Source organism: Physella acuta, unplaced genomic scaffold (assembly GCF_028476545.2).
Source record: "Physella acuta isolate Inbredline_101_S28 unplaced genomic scaffold, ASM2847654v3 ptg000941l, whole genome shotgun sequence".
Lineage (NCBI taxonomy): Eukaryota > Metazoa > Mollusca > Gastropoda > Physidae > Physella > Physella acuta.
In genome coordinates this window covers 256269-273842 of record NW_026732458.1, presented here as the reverse complement: position 1 = coordinate 273842, position 17574 = coordinate 256269, and the positions used below count along the sequence as shown (strand labels likewise).

The following is a 17574-nucleotide window of genomic DNA, read 5'->3' as shown; positions in this document are numbered from 1 at the left end:
AATAGTGTACCACATTTCCTTTGTTAATTTGAAGTTTGAACTTTCTCTGAGGCTTGGTGTTAAATGCAGCAGCAAATGGGGTCCAGGTAGATACACAGCCTTTAGAATTCTGGGTAATTACACATCCTAATGGCTTCCATTTTCTTACTATTGTTCTCCAGTTGGTAAAGAGATACCTTGTTTCCATTTTATTATTGATATCTGAAAAACAAATGAACTTCTAGTTTAAAACATCTTAGAAGAAAGTATGAAACTTCAATAGCATGCCACTTGCAAGGCAACCCAGAAAGATCAGTAGTAGTAGTTACATGTGTAACACTTTACTAGTGGCTGTTTACAATGACTAGGATGGATACATGTTACATATGTAACACTTTACTAGTGGCTGTTTAAAGTGACTAGGATGGATACATGTTACATATGTAACACTTTACTAGTGGCTGTTTAAAGTGACTAGGATGGATACATGTTACATATGTAACACTTTACTAGTGGCTGTTTAAAGTGACTAGGATGGATACATGTTACATATGTAACACTTTACTAGTGGCTGTTTAAAGTGACTAGGATGGTTACATTGACCAGCTGCCTAATTGACAAATGGATCAATAAACTAGAGGACCTGTCAGTGAATGACCCTTATCAGGCCTATACTTGTGGCAAGCTGTCAACCAAATCTACTGCCAAGTATTCCTTGCTCAATAAGTATACCCGTGGTTTTCAATGGCACATTACCCCTATTGTCACATTACCCCTATTGTCACATTACCCCTATTGTCACATTACCCCTATTGTCACATTACCCCTATTGTCACATCACAAACTAAGTTATCTCTTGTTCACACAAAGCAAGAACAAAATAAGAATTGGATATCAATACATTAGTAATAGTGGACCCACAGACCACATTGGATATCAACACATTAGTAATGGTGGACCCACAGACCACATTGGATATCAACACATTAGTAATGGTGGACCCACAGACCACATTGGATATCAACACATTAGTAATGGTGGACCCACAGACCACATTGGATATCAACACATTAGTAATGGTGGACCCACAGACCACATTGGATATTAACACATTAGTAATGGTGGACCCACAGACCACATTGGATATTAACACATTAGTAATGGTGGACCCACAGACCACATTGGATATCAACACATTAGTAATGGTGGACCCACAGACCACATTGGATATCAACACATTAGTAATGGTGGACCCACAGTTGGATATCAACACATTAGTAATGGTGGACCCACAGACCACATTGGATATCAACACATTAGTAATGGTGGACCCACAGACCACATTGGATATCAACACATTAGTAATGGTGGACCCACAGACCACATTGGATATCAACACATTAGTAATGGTGGAGCCACAGTTGGATATCAACACATTAGTAATGGTGGACCCACAGACCACATTGGATATCAACACATTAGTAATGGTGGACCCACAGACCACATTGGATATCAACACATTAGTAATGGTGGACCCACAGTTGGATATCAACACATTAGTAATGGTGGACCCACAGTTGGATATCAACACATTAGTAATGGTGGACCCACAGACCACATTGGATATCAACACATTAGTAATGGTGGACCCACAGACCACATTGGATATCAACACATTAGTAATGGTGGACCCACAGACCACATTGGATATCAACACATTAGTAATGGTGGAGCCACAGTTGGATATCAACACATTAGTAATGGTGGACCCACAGACCACATTGGATATCAACACATTAGTAATGGTGGACCCACAGACCACATTGGATATCAACACATTAGTAATGGTGGACCCACAGTTGGATATCAACACATTAGTAATGGTGGACCCACAGTTGGATATCAACACATTAGTAATGGTGGACCCACAGACCACATTGGATATCAACACATTAGTAATGGTGGACCCACAGACCACATTGGATATCAACACATTAGTAATGGTGGACCCACAGACCACATTGGATATCAACACATTAGTAATGGTGGACCCACAGACCACATTGGATATCAACACATTAGTAATGGTGGACCCACAGACCACATTGGATATCAACACATTAGTAATGGTGGACCCACAGTTGGATATCAACACATTAGTAATGGTGGACCCACAGACCACATTGGATATCAACACATTAGTAATGGTGGACCCACAGACCACATTGGATATTAACACATTAGTAATGGTGGACCCACAGACCACATTGGATATCAACACATTAGTAATGGTGGACCCACAGACCACATTGGATATTAACACATTAGTAATGGTGGACCCACAGTTGGATATCAACACATTAGTAATGGTGGACCCACAGACCACATTGGATATCAACACATTAGTAATGGTGGACCCACAGACCACATTGGATATCAACACATTAGTAATGGTGGACCCACAGACCACATTGGATATCAACACATTAGTAATGGTGGACCCACAGACCACATTGGATATCAACACATTAGTAATGGTGGACCCACAGACCACATTGGATATCAACACATTAGTAATGGTGGACCCACAGACCACATTGGATATCAACACATTAGTAATGGTGGACCCACAGACCACATTGGATATCAACACATTAGTAATGGTGGACCCACAGTTGGATATCAACACATTAGTAATGGTGGACCCACAGACCACATTGGATATCAACACATTAGTAATGGTGGACCCACAGACCACATTGGATATCAACACATTAGTAATGGTGGACCCACAGTTGGATATCAACACATTAGTAATGGTGGACCCACAGACCACATTGGATATCAACACATTAGTAATGGTGGACCCACAGACCACATTGGATATCAACACATTAGTAATGGTGGACCCACAGACCACATTGGATATCAACACATTAGTAATGGTGGACCCACAGACCACATTGGATATCAACACATTAGTAATGGTGGACCCACAGACCACATTGGATATCAACACATTAGTAATGGTGGACCCACAGTTGGATATCAACACATTAGTAATGGTGGACCCACAGACCACATTGGATATCAACACATTAGTAATGGTGGACCCACAGTTGGATATCAACATATTAGTAATGGTGGACCCACAGTTGGATATCAACACATTAGTAATGGTGGACCCACAGACCACATTGGATATCAACACATTAGTAATGGTGGACCCACAGTTGGATATCAACACATTAGTAATGGTGGACCCACAGACCACATTGGATATCAACACATTAGTAATGGTGGACCCACAGACCACATTGGATATCAACACATTAGTAATGGTGGACCCACAGTTGGATATTAACACATTAGTAATGGTGGACCCACAGACCACATTGGATATCAACACATTAGTAATGGTGGACCCACAGACCACATTGGATATCAACACATTAGTAATGGTGGACCCACAGACCACATTGGATATCAACACATTAGTAATGGTGGACCCACAGACCACATTGGATATCAACACATTAGTAATGGTGGACCCACAGTTGGATATCAACACATTAGTAATGGTGGACCCACAGACCACATTGGATATCAACACATTAGTAATGGTGGACCCACAGTTGGATATCAACACATTAGTAATGGTGGACCCACAGACCACATTGGATATCAACACATTAGTAATGGTGGACCCACAGACCACATTGGATATCAACACATTAGTAATGGTGGACCCACAGTTGGATATCAACATATTAGTAATGGTGGACCCACAGTTGGATATCAACACATTAGTAATGGTGGACCCACAGACCACATTGGATATCAACACATTAGTAATGGTGGACCCACAGTTGGATATCAACACATTAGTAATGGTGGACCCACAGACCACATTGGATATCAACACATTAGTAATGGTGGACCCACAGACCACATTGGATATCAACACATTAGTAATGGTGGACCCACAGTTGGATATTAACACATTAGTAATGGTGGACCCACAGACCACATTGGATATCAACACATTAGTAATGGTGGACCCACAGACCACATTGGATATCAACACATTAGTAATGGTGGACCCACAGACCACATTGGATATCAACACATTAGTAATGGTGGACCCACAGACCACATTGGATATCAACACATTAGTAATGGTGGACCCACAGACCACATTGGATATCAACACATTAGTAATGGTGGACCCACAGTTGGATATCAACACATTAGTAATGGTGGACCCACAGACCACATTGGATATCAACACATTAGTAATGGTGGACCCACAGACCACATTGGATATCAACACATTAGTAATGGTGGACCCACAGTTGGATATCAACACATTAGTAATGGTGGACCCACAGACCACATTGGATATCAACATATTAGTAATGGTGGACCCACAGACCACATTGGATATCAACACATTAGTAATGGTGGACCCACAGTTGGATATCAACACATTAGTAATGGTGGACCCACAGACCACATTGGATTTCAACACATTAGTAATGGTGGACCCACAGACCACATTGGATATCAACACATTAGTAATGGTGGACCCACAGACCACATTGGATATCAACACATTAGTAATGGTGGACCCACAGTTGGATATCAACACATTAGTAATGGTGGACCCACAGACCACATTGGATATCAACACATTAGTAATGGTGGACCCACAGACCACATTGGATATCAACACATTAGTAATGGTGGACCCACAGACCACATTGGATATCAACACATTAGTAATGGTGGACCCACAGTTGGATATCAACACATTAGTAATGGTGGACCCACAGACCACATTGGATATCAACACATTAGTAATGGTGGACCCACATTGGATATCAACACATTAGTAATGGTGGACCCACAGACCACATTGGATATCAACACATTAGTAATGGTGGACCCACAGACCACATTGGATATTAACACATTAGTAATGGTGGACCCACAGACCACATTGGATATCAACACATTAGTAATGGTGGACCCACAGTTGGATATCAACACATTAGTAATGGTGGACCCACAGACCACATTGGATATCAACACATTAGTAATGGTGGACCCACAGACCACATTGGATATTAACACATTAGTAATGGTGGACCCACAGTTGGATATCAACACATTAGTAATGGTGGACCCACAGACCACATTGGATATCAACACATTAGTAATGGTGGACCCACAGACCACATTGGATTTCAACACATTAGTAATGGTGGACCCACAGACCACATTGGATATCAACACATTAGTATTGGTGGACCCACAGTTGGATATCAACACATTAGTAATGGTGGACCCACAGACCACATTGGATATCAACACATTAGTAATGGTGGACCCACAGACCACATTGGATATCAACACATTAGTAATGGTGGACCCACAGTTGGATATCAACACATTAGTAATGGTGGACCCACAGACCACATTGGATATCAACACATTAGTAATGGTGGACCCACATTGGATATCAACACATTAGTAATGGTGGACCCACAGACCACATTGGATATCAACACATTAGTAATGGTGGACCCACAGACCACATTGGATATTAACACATTAGTAATGGTGGACCCACAGACCACATTGGATATCAACACATTAGTAATGGTGGACCCACAGTTGGATATCAACACATTAGTAATGGTGGACCCACAGACCACATTGGATATCAACACATTAGTAATGGTGGACCCACAGACCACATTGGATATTAACACATTAGTAATGGTGGACCCACAGTTGGATATCAACACATTAGTAATGGTGGACCCACAGACCACATTGGATATCAACACATTAGTAATGGTGGACCCACAGACCACATTGGATATCAACACATTAGTAATGGTGGAGCCACAGTTGGATATCAACACATTAGTAATGGTGGACCCACAGACCACATTGGATATCAACACATTAGTAATGGTGGACCCACAGACCACATTGGATATCAACACATTAGTAATGGTGGACCCACAGTTGGATATCAACACATTAGTAATGGTGGACCCACAGTTGGATATCAACACATTAGTAATGGTGGACCCACAGACCACATTGGATATCAACACATTAGTAATGGTGGACCCACAGACCACATTGGATATCAACACATTAGTAATGGTGGACCCACAGACCACATTGGATATCAACACATTAGTAATGGTGGAGCCACAGTTGGATATCAACACATTAGTAATGGTGGACCCACAGACCACATTGGATATCAACACATTAGTAATGGTGGACCCACAGACCACATTGGATATCAACACATTAGTAATGGTGGACCCACAGTTGGATATCAACACATTAGTAATGGTGGACCCACAGTTGGATATCAACACATTAGTAATGGTGGACCCACAGACCACATTGGATATCAACACATTAGTAATGGTGGACCCACAGACCACATTGGATATCAACACATTAGTAATGGTGGACCCACAGACCACATTGGATATCAACACATTAGTAATGGTGGACCCACAGACCACATTGGATATCAACACATTAGTAATGGTGGACCCACAGACCACATTGGATATCAACACATTAGTAATGGTGGACCCACAGTTGGATATCAACACATTAGTAATGGTGGACCCACAGACCACATTGGATATCAACACATTAGTAATGGTGGACCCACAGACCACATTGGATATTAACACATTAGTAATGGTGGACCCACAGACCACATTGGATATCAACACATTAGTAATGGTGGACCCACAGACCACATTGGATATTAACACATTAGTAATGGTGGACCCACAGTTGGATATCAACACATTAGTAATGGTGGACCCACAGACCACATTGGATATCAACACATTAGTAATGGTGGACCCACAGACCACATTGGATATCAACACATTAGTAATGGTGGACCCACAGACCACATTGGATATCAACACATTAGTAATGGTGGACCCACAGACCACATTGGATATCAACACATTAGTAATGGTGGACCCACAGACCACATTGGATATCAACACATTAGTAATGGTGGACCCACAGACCACATTGGATATCAACACATTAGTAATGGTGGACCCACAGACCACATTGGATATCAACACATTAGTAATGGTGGACCCACAGTTGGATATCAACACATTAGTAATGGTGGACCCACAGACCACATTGGATATCAACACATTAGTAATGGTGGACCCACAGACCACATTGGATATCAACACATTAGTAATGGTGGACCCACAGTTGGATATCAACACATTAGTAATGGTGGACCCACAGACCACATTGGATATCAACACATTAGTAATGGTGGACCCACAGACCACATTGGATATCAACACATTAGTAATGGTGGACCCACAGACCACATTGGATATCAACACATTAGTAATGGTGGACCCACAGACCACATTGGATATCAACACATTAGTAATGGTGGACCCACAGACCACATTGGATATCAACACATTAGTAATGGTGGACCCACAGTTGGATATCAACACATTAGTAATGGTGGACCCACAGACCACATTGGATATCAACACATTAGTAATGGTGGACCCACAGTTGGATATCAACATATTAGTAATGGTGGACCCACAGTTGGATATCAACACATTAGTAATGGTGGACCCACAGACCACATTGGATATCAACACATTAGTAATGGTGGACCCACAGTTGGATATCAACACATTAGTAATGGTGGACCCACAGACCACATTGGATATCAACACATTAGTAATGGTGGACCCACAGACCACATTGGATATCAACACATTAGTAATGGTGGACCCACAGTTGGATATTAACACATTAGTAATGGTGGACCCACAGACCACATTGGATATCAACACATTAGTAATGGTGGACCCACAGACCACATTGGATATCAACACATTAGTAATGGTGGACCCACAGACCACATTGGATATCAACACATTAGTAATGGTGGACCCACAGACCACATTGGATATCAACACATTAGTAATGGTGGACCCACAGTTGGATATCAACACATTAGTAATGGTGGACCCACAGACCACATTGGATATCAACACATTAGTAATGGTGGACCCACAGTTGGATATCAACACATTAGTAATGGTGGACCCACAGACCACATTGGATATCAACACATTAGTAATGGTGGACCCACAGACCACATTGGATATCAACACATTAGTAATGGTGGACCCACAGACCACATTGGATATCAACACATTAGTAATGGTGGACCCACAGACCACATTGGATATCAACACATTAGTAATGGTGGACCCACAGACCACATTGGATATCAACACATTAGTAATGGTGGACCCACAGTTGGATATCAACACATTAGTAATGGTGGACCCACAGACCACATTGGATATCAACACATTAGTAATGGTGGACCCACAGACCACATTGGATATCAACACATTAGTAATGGTGGACCCACAGTTGGATATCAACACATTAGTAATGGTGGACCCACAGACCACATTGGATATCAACATATTAGTAATGGTGGACCCACAGACCACATTGGATATCAACACATTAGTAATGGTGGACCCACAGTTGGATATCAACACATTAGTAATGGTGGACCCACAGACCACATTGGATTTCAACACATTAGTAATGGTGGACCCACAGACCACATTGGATATCAACACATTAGTAATGGTGGACCCACAGACCACATTGGATATCAACACATTAGTAATGGTGGACCCACAGTTGGATATCAACACGTTAGTAATGGTGGACCCACAGACCACATTGGATATCAACACATTAGTAATGGTGGACCCACAGACCACATTGGATATCAACACATTAGTAATGGTGGACCCACAGACCACATTGGATATCAACACATTAGTAATGGTGGACCCACAGTTGGATATCAACACATTAGTAATGGTGGACCCACAGACCACATTGGATATCAACACATTAGTAATGGTGGACCCACATTGGATATCAACACATTAGTAATGGTGGACCCACAGACCACATTGGATATCAACACATTAGTAATGGTGGACCCACAGACCACATTGGATATTAACACATTAGTAATGGTGGACCCACAGACCACATTGGATATCAACACATTAGTAATGGTGGACCCACAGTTGGATATCAACACATTAGTAATGGTGGACCCACAGACCACATTGGATATCAACACATTAGTAATGGTGGACCCACAGACCACATTGGATATTAACACATTAGTAATGGTGGACCCACAGTTGGATATCAACACATTAGTAATGGTGGACCCACAGACCACATTGGATATCAACACATTAGTAATGGTGGACCCACAGACCACATTGGATTTCAACACATTAGTAATGGTGGACCCACAGACCACATTGGATATCAACACATTAGTATTGGTGGACCCACAGTTGGATATCAACACATTAGTAATGGTGGACCCACAGACCACATTGGATATCAACACATTAGTAATGGTGGACCCACAGACCACATTGGATATCAACACATTAGTAATGGTGGACCCACAGTTGGATATCAACACATTAGTAATGGTGGACCCACAGACCACATTGGATATCAACACATTAGTAATGGTGGACCCACATTGGATATCAACACATTAGTAATGGTGGACCCACAGACCACATTGGATATCAACACATTAGTAATGGTGGACCCACAGACCACATTGGATATTAACACATTAGTAATGGTGGACCCACAGACCACATTGGATATCAACACATTAGTAATGGTGGACCCACAGTTGGATATCAACACATTAGTAATGGTGGACCCACAGACCACATTGGATATCAACACATTAGTAATGGTGGACCCACAGACCACATTGGATATTAACACATTAGTAATGGTGGACCCACAGTTGGATATCAACACATTAGTAATGGTGGACCCACAGACCACATTGGATATCAACACATTAGTAATGGTGGACCCACAGACCACATTGGATTTCAACACATTAGTAATGGTGGACCCACAGACCACATTGGATATCAACACATTAGTAATGGTGGACCCACAGTTGGATATCAACACATTAGTAATGGTGGACCCACAGACCACATTGGATATCAACACATTAGTAATGGTGGACCCACAGACCACATTGGATATCAACACATTAGTAATGGTGGACCCACAGACCACATTGGATATCAACACATTAGTAATGGTGGAACCACAGTTGGATATCAACACATTAGTAATGGTGGACCCACAGACCACATTGGATATCAACACATTAGTAATGGTGGACCCACAGACCACATTGGATATCAACACATTAGTAATGGTGGACCCACAGACCACATTGGATATCAACACATTAGTAATGGTGGACCCACAGACCACATTGGATATCAACACATTAGTAATGGTGGAACCACAGTTGGATATCAACACATTAGTAATGGTGGACCCACCGACCACAACCCAGAAGATCACCTAAGAAAGAAATAAACACAGCTATGTTCCCTTCTCTGGTAGTAACAGTGAACCAGTGGAGAGTGTCATAGAAGGGAAGAAAATCTGCCAAATTTGGATCTACTTCATCTTTATGCTTTGGGAGAATTTTCAACATTAACATTAATCAGACAACCTGTTTTTTGTTTTTAAAAAAAATCTAGCTATGATGACTAAGTAATAAACATACATTTTTTAAAAATAAATTTAAGACTGTAACAGCAGAGAGATGCAACCTACCTCCTAAGTAAAAAACCAGAAATCTTTTTTTCTGGGGGTGGTGGGGGGGGGGGGGGGTCAAGGGGGCAGCGATAGGCCTGATTGAGTGTGAAACCATGCATGCCTACATCAGTATTTTGTGCCAAAAAATTAAGAAGATCAAGTAGGTTCGTTTTTTATTAAATTTAGTAAAAAACTCTAAATAAAAATGTAAAAATTAGATATTTAAATACAACCACTTGTAAAATATGCTTGCGCTGTCTCGCTTCGTAGGCCTCATTGTCAGTGCGACTATGAAAAGTGGGTAAGGTTACATTAATACAATAATACAATGAGGACAGCGCATTTCTCTGCACATTTGTTTCATACTTCATAGTCTTTCAATTCAATTCACCTTTCTTTTTGTCTATACAAAATAGAAAAAGAAACAGAGTGCAGGTCGGTGCAAAAGCTTTCCACCATTTTTTTGAGTGGGAAAAAGCAGAGTTTTGTAAAAACAGAAAAGTTATGTCTCCGCTAAAAAGAAACATGTTGGTAAAGCTATACTAAACCATAGGGGTTGGACATAAAAAATGTCACATTAATGAGCTGAATTTTACCCTAACCCACATAGTCATTAATAGCTTGACCAGGGGTCGGCAACCTTTTGAGACGGAAGAGCCAAAAGGTACAATTTACTACATTTCCAAGTTTTTAATGAGCCACTAACACTTTTATTTCAATATTATAATACGAGAAAAATGGCCCGTTGAGGAAGGATACAACGGACGCTAGGTTGATAGTGCTGACTATTTTCTCTAAACCAAAACCAAAGCCACCACCTTAACCTCAAATTGAATCGGAAACGACAAATTTCTTTGAAAACGGATTTTTAGCAAGAATCGTCATTTTAAGCTTGATCTACACTTAGTTACCGAGCATTGATACTAAATACAGTCGTAGCCACACCTCTAAGCCATGCACCTGATCTCAATCATGACAAAACTCACATTTGGAGTTTCTTTCAGGCGACTCTACTTGGGGATTGCTCCGCCCCCCCCACACACACCACCCCAAAGCACGTCTACCGTCCCATTCAACGAAATATAATTATATAAATTTTCCAGTTTCCGCCCACTCCCAGAAAATTCCACCCCCCCCCCCTCCCTCTCCGGGATGAAAAAGTCTGAAAGAAACACTGGTCACATTTGTAGATCATTCAAACTAACGGTAGAAACTGTGCACGCATAACACTTTTTAGATTAGAAAATTTAAAGTTCCCCTCTCCTCTGAGGAAAAAGTCTTAAAGAAAAACTGGTGTCGCGCTTAGCCACTACCCGAAGAATTCTATGAAAGAAACTCTAAATGCAAAACACTTTTAAGTTTATACACATTAATTATAAAAACATACACATGTTTCGCAGAACAAATATTAACATATTTTATCTAGCTCTGCTAGAATAATAAAATCAGTAATCAAATTATATAACTTTTATTATTGAATAGTATTTACAACAGCTTCGCCTTCCAAGCCTTTTGAATGTTTGTTTAAACCTGGCTCATAACTTGTTTTCAGTTTCAAGCACGCCTCTAGATTTTATTACTTAGTTGGCTTCAATCCTTTTATTCTATTCATGCAAGAAAACGCTTGCTTGCATGAATGTTGACCCGAAGATCGTCGGCACTCCAAGTGCCAACTTCTTCACCTCACTGTAGCATCCTGGAAGACTATTCCATCCGTCACATAATAGTGCCTCCACTCGCGACATTTCTTTTAGAGCTGTACACTTGTGCGGCGAAACGTGCATGTTTTACTGGACCTCCAAATCTTCTAACTTGCTCTTAATATATGTGAACTTACCACTCCACAAATATTTTGTTTTTAAATCTGGCAATTTCATTTGAAGCGAACCAGCATCAATTCCAAATAGCTCAAAGTAAATCTCAATTGTTTTTGTGTTGAGAGGATCTACTATGAATGACAGAGTACTTGCAGTTCTTTTGCATTGCTCATATATCTCAGTGAACCCATACTTCATTTAGTTTATAGTAATGATGAAGCAATTCATGTTAGTGTTGGTTTTATCCCTCTTTTTTCAAATTATTCGAAATAAAGTAATTTACCACTCTCCGTGTCTTCAAAAAAATGAAGTAATTTTTTTTTTCGAAACAAACTTCTTCAAGAAAGGCATATGCTGGGTTTCCTTACCTTGCAGTTTTACATTTAGCTCGTTTAGTTTCTTTGTGATATCCCCCTATGAAGTCGAATGTTTCAATTTGGGATAGACAAGTTAATAAGAATTACAATGAAATAGGGAGTAGCTAATATTCTAATAGAATAGCGAGTTTTTATTGTTTATGCTTATTATTATTTCGTTAATTATTGAGTATTGCAGAAAAATATTTTTATGAGTTTTGAAAATAAGATAAAATAATTATTAATATTTGTGAATGGAGTTGAAGAGCCGCATCTCGACACCAAATTAGCCGCATGCGGCGCGAGCCGCAGGTTGCCGACCCCTGAGCTAGACAGTCACACAACAAATGACAACAAAAAGTTTGGCCTAGACCCCCCCCCCCCCCCCCCAAAAAATAATTATTTTTTTTCAGGACTGCCCTGCATCAACTTCTTAATAGCTTTATGAAATTATTAAAATAAACCGAGAGTGATCTCCCCTACACTTTCTCGAATATTCTTTTAAAAAAAACAGGGGATGGGAGATATTTGACATGAATTTTAATCCATTTTAAATACTTAAACTTTTTAAAATAGAATAAAATTTGTGAAAAAAGAATTGCACACCAGTGAACGCCAAATAAAATGTGCATAATAGTGCGGAATATTATTAGTACTTTATAAATTTACATGAGTTTTTTGAGAAAACGGAAATAGCGTAAATTAGTACTTCCAGTCAACGGAAATTACTCGCTTAGCGAGCTTAAACATAGGACATGTTCTGAATTTTCAGATGAGTGTGTATGCGTCGATGCGTAGTAAGCCCATCCTGATCAGCTGATCGCAAAAGATAGGCTAACTTAAATATACAGTATATTATACTGAACTTGAGTGTTTTGAAAACACAATTTTAAAATGTATAACTTCTCTAGGCCCTCCTAAAAAATTACTGTTACATGTTTAATTATTACTTATTATTTCTTTAATTAAATCTCAAACGAGTTTTAAAGAAATCAGTGTTGTTTGTAATTGAAGAAATAATAGTTAATTATAAAAATATAATTTAACCAAACTTATTGTTGAAAGTTGTTCTCCAATTTTCCTTGCCCTATTGTTTGAAGTGCAACCACATATTTTCAGTGTCTGTCTAATAGAGGAATTAATCTATATGCCCAACACAAGGTGTTCATGGGATCACGCTTGTACTGATTATAAAAAAAGGCAGATAAAAAGTGATAGACTAATTAATTAGGTTGAAAATAGAGTCTCGTTAATGAGTATAGTTATAACTCAATCTCAATATTTGTAAAATGTACTGGACTTGGCAGATGCAAACATTTTTTATAATTGCCCGCGGCTAGTAATGTACGAAAAAGTTACCTCTTTGTCAAGGCTGTAATAGTAGAAGTATGTGGTATATTTGTGTCAAATATTATAGATAAATGAATAATAAACCTAAATCAATGGCTAAATATATCAATATAGGCCAGAAATTAACTTTAAACAGCAGTGTTTGCTAGCAAGATTAGTATATAAACAGCAGCCATTTGTAAAATAGAGTGGCTTCGCTTTGAAACTTGCGCTATAACTTAGTTATATAAGTTTACAAAAAAAAAAAAACTTAAACAAGATGGCTGCTATAGTAAATGATCATGGTTGCATCTGTTGGAAACATCGCTAGTCTTCATCTATTACTGAAAAGTTTTAATTCAATTTTTTTTTAAAACAGGTACATAGACTAAATGAAATTTTGAAACATTTTTGTACATTTCACAACTAAAATCCTTGTAAAAATGTGAAATAAATATTAAAATTTAAGGAGTCACCTGTTTTTCACATTACTAGTAGCAGGCGATTTTACGTACCTAAAGCAATAGATTACCCAATTATCTATAATATTTTATCAAGATATACGAAAATATACTCATATTTAATGACATATTCATTAATTCACTGATCATTCTCTCCCACATTACTAGTTTTGGCCGAATGGACGCGAGCTAGAAAAGTCTCAAAGGTATTTGAGAGGTCCATAAATTAATTTAAAAATCATGCACGGCGTAGTTACAATTAATATGGTTATAAAATCCTGCCTGTCTGGTTTTTTTCGGACTTTACTAAAGATTGGATGTATCTGATGTTTTTAATATTTTCGGTAACTATATAAAAAGAAAAAAAAAAAAGCAAAAAAAATTTGGTTTTCACGTGTAAGGCGACATAAACAATGGCATCCTGCTATTTGATAGGCCGCCATAAATTTTATTGTACACATTGTAAGCTAAAAAACGAAAAACTAGGTCATGGGGTTTACATTTGCATTGTTATTTAAAAACTTGATCTGCAAAGTTTTGTAAACAAATAGTTATCGATCACTACGTTACTGTACAGCCAATCAATATTTGTCTTACGAAAGTGAAACATCCTGTTATAACTTAGGCTTGATGAAAATAAATAGAAATGTAGCCTTAAACTCAACAAATTATTTTCAAGTTCTCTGGATTTGCAACTTTTATGGCATTTATTCTAAAAATATAAAATTTCTAAATTAATTTTAGGCTTAAGTTTTTTTTTTACGGTCTAAATTTAAAAAGCTTGTTTTTATTCCATGTCAACAACATTATGGAAGGAATCTTGTCAACTCGCTGGTGTCCATTTACGACGCAATTAGGCCTAATTAATATAGCCTAATAAAATATTAATATATATGCGCCTTCTACATAGAATCTTGTCTCATTTTTAGGAGGCTGCCATTTTCATGAATATTTTTTTTAAGGGTAATCTTAGTAATCTTTTAGCCACTTTAGCGCCGTAGTAATACTAATAGACTAGGTAATCTATCGTTTTGGGTACGTAAAATCGCCCGCGGCTATTTATGTACGAAAACGTTAACTCATTGTCAAGGCTTTAATAGAAGTATATTGTCATACTTTTGTGTCAAATATTATAGATAAATGAATAATAAACCTAAATCAATGGCTAAATATATCGATATAGGCCAGAAATTAACTTTAAACAGCAGTGTCTGAGAGCAAGATTTGCTATATAATATTTAATGGTAATCTATCGTTTTGGGTACGTAAAATCGCCCGCGGCTATTTATGTACGAAAACGTTACCTCATTGTCAAGGCTTTAATAGAAGTATATTGTCATACTTTTGTGTCAAATATTATAGATAAATGAATAATAAACCTAAATCAATGGCTAAATATATCGATATAGGCCAGAAATTAACTTTAAACAGCAGTGTCTGAGAGCAAGATTTGCTATATAAACAGCAGCCATTTGTAAAATAGAGTGGCTTCCCCCTGAATCTGGCGCTAAAAGCTTATAAAAATAAAACTTAGACAAGATGGCTGCTATAGTAAATGAGCATGGTTGCATCTGTTGGAAACATCGCTAGTCTTCATTTATTACGGAAAAGTTTTAATTCAATTGTTTAAAAACAGGTACATAAATGAATCAAGGAAACATTTTTAAATTTTTTAAAACATAAATCCTCCTCAAAATGTGAAATAATTATTAAAATTTAAGGAGTCACCTGTTTTTCACATTACAAATCGCGGGCGATTTTACGTACCCAAAACGATAGATTACCTATTTAATATATATTATATAAACAGCAGCCCGTCATAAATGAATCAAGGAAACATTTTTGAATTTTTTAAAACATAAATCCTCCTCAAAATGTGAAATAATTATTAAAATTTAAGGAGTCACCTGTTTTTCACATTACAAATCGCGGGCGATTTTACGTAGGCCTACCCAAAACGATAGATTACCATAGACTAGTTCAATGTTCACTTGTAAATGTGCGGGAGAGGTAGGCCCTACTGATGAATATATTTGTTTAAATAAGTAGCCTATATTAAATTTAAGTCAAATTTTACAAAATTAAACAGATAATTAATTTAAAATAACAATCAGTGACCAAAACATCTTAAAATTTAATGAAACTAACTTTAAACAAGGTGTTTGAGATAAATATTTATAAATATTAGATTAGTAGACAAAAACAGCGGCCATCTTTCTAGATAAACTTTAGAGTAGTTTCCCTTGATAAAAATGTCTATTCGTATGTATATTGTGTTGACTGTTGTTTAATATACATAGCTGTCTTGTTTAATATAAGTAGGACAGAGGGCCGTCTTCTTATCTTTAATTTCAATTGAAATGAAGGCTATGTATGTAATGTATGTACATCCAAGATCTCAAAAACTTTTTGTAGGCTACTGATTAACTTGTCAATTCTTAGGTCGTGCATATATATTCCTCATAAAAATGACGTTGGACTCAAAATATAGATCTAGGACGGAGTAAAATATTTTTCATTTAAATGATGAAGAATACATTTGTTTTCGTTAGAAATTGTGATTAAGGGTTGGGGTATAGTATAGTAGAACTGCGATATGCTATTAAATCGTCATTTTGCTTTTAGTGACGATTGGGGGAAAGGGAATTCATCGGGAAAAATGTGACGTCATTTATGGGTGATCCATTTAAGCCTAGTTGTTTTTTTTTGTCTGTAGACATTAGTCATAACTGTGGTTTAATATTCAATTATCTTTAGAATTTTAGTAGAATATGCAAAAATATATTCATATTTAAGCCATATTTATTAGTTACCTTATCCCTACATTACTAGCGACGGCCCAATTGATTACGCTAAAACGATAGA

General features: G+C 38.2%; 1 protein-coding gene across 2 annotated transcripts in view; it reads right to left on the bottom strand.

Moving 5' to 3' along the window:
• Window positions 1-16942, bottom strand: part of LOC131953703 (mitochondrial intermediate peptidase) — a 47965-nt gene extending 31023 nt beyond the window's left edge. For both annotated transcript variants that reach the window (XM_059317027.1, XM_059317028.1), the window contains exons 1-2: window positions 16858-16942; window positions 11-201 (exon numbers count right to left, since the gene is read on the bottom strand). In XM_059317027.1, the coding sequence (XP_059173010.1) occupies window positions 11-187 (177 nt within the window). In that variant the 5' untranslated portion in view covers window positions 188-201; window positions 16858-16942. The remainder of the gene's footprint in view (window positions 1-10; window positions 202-16857) is intronic.
• Between the last annotated feature and the right edge of the window lie 632 nt (window positions 16943-17574).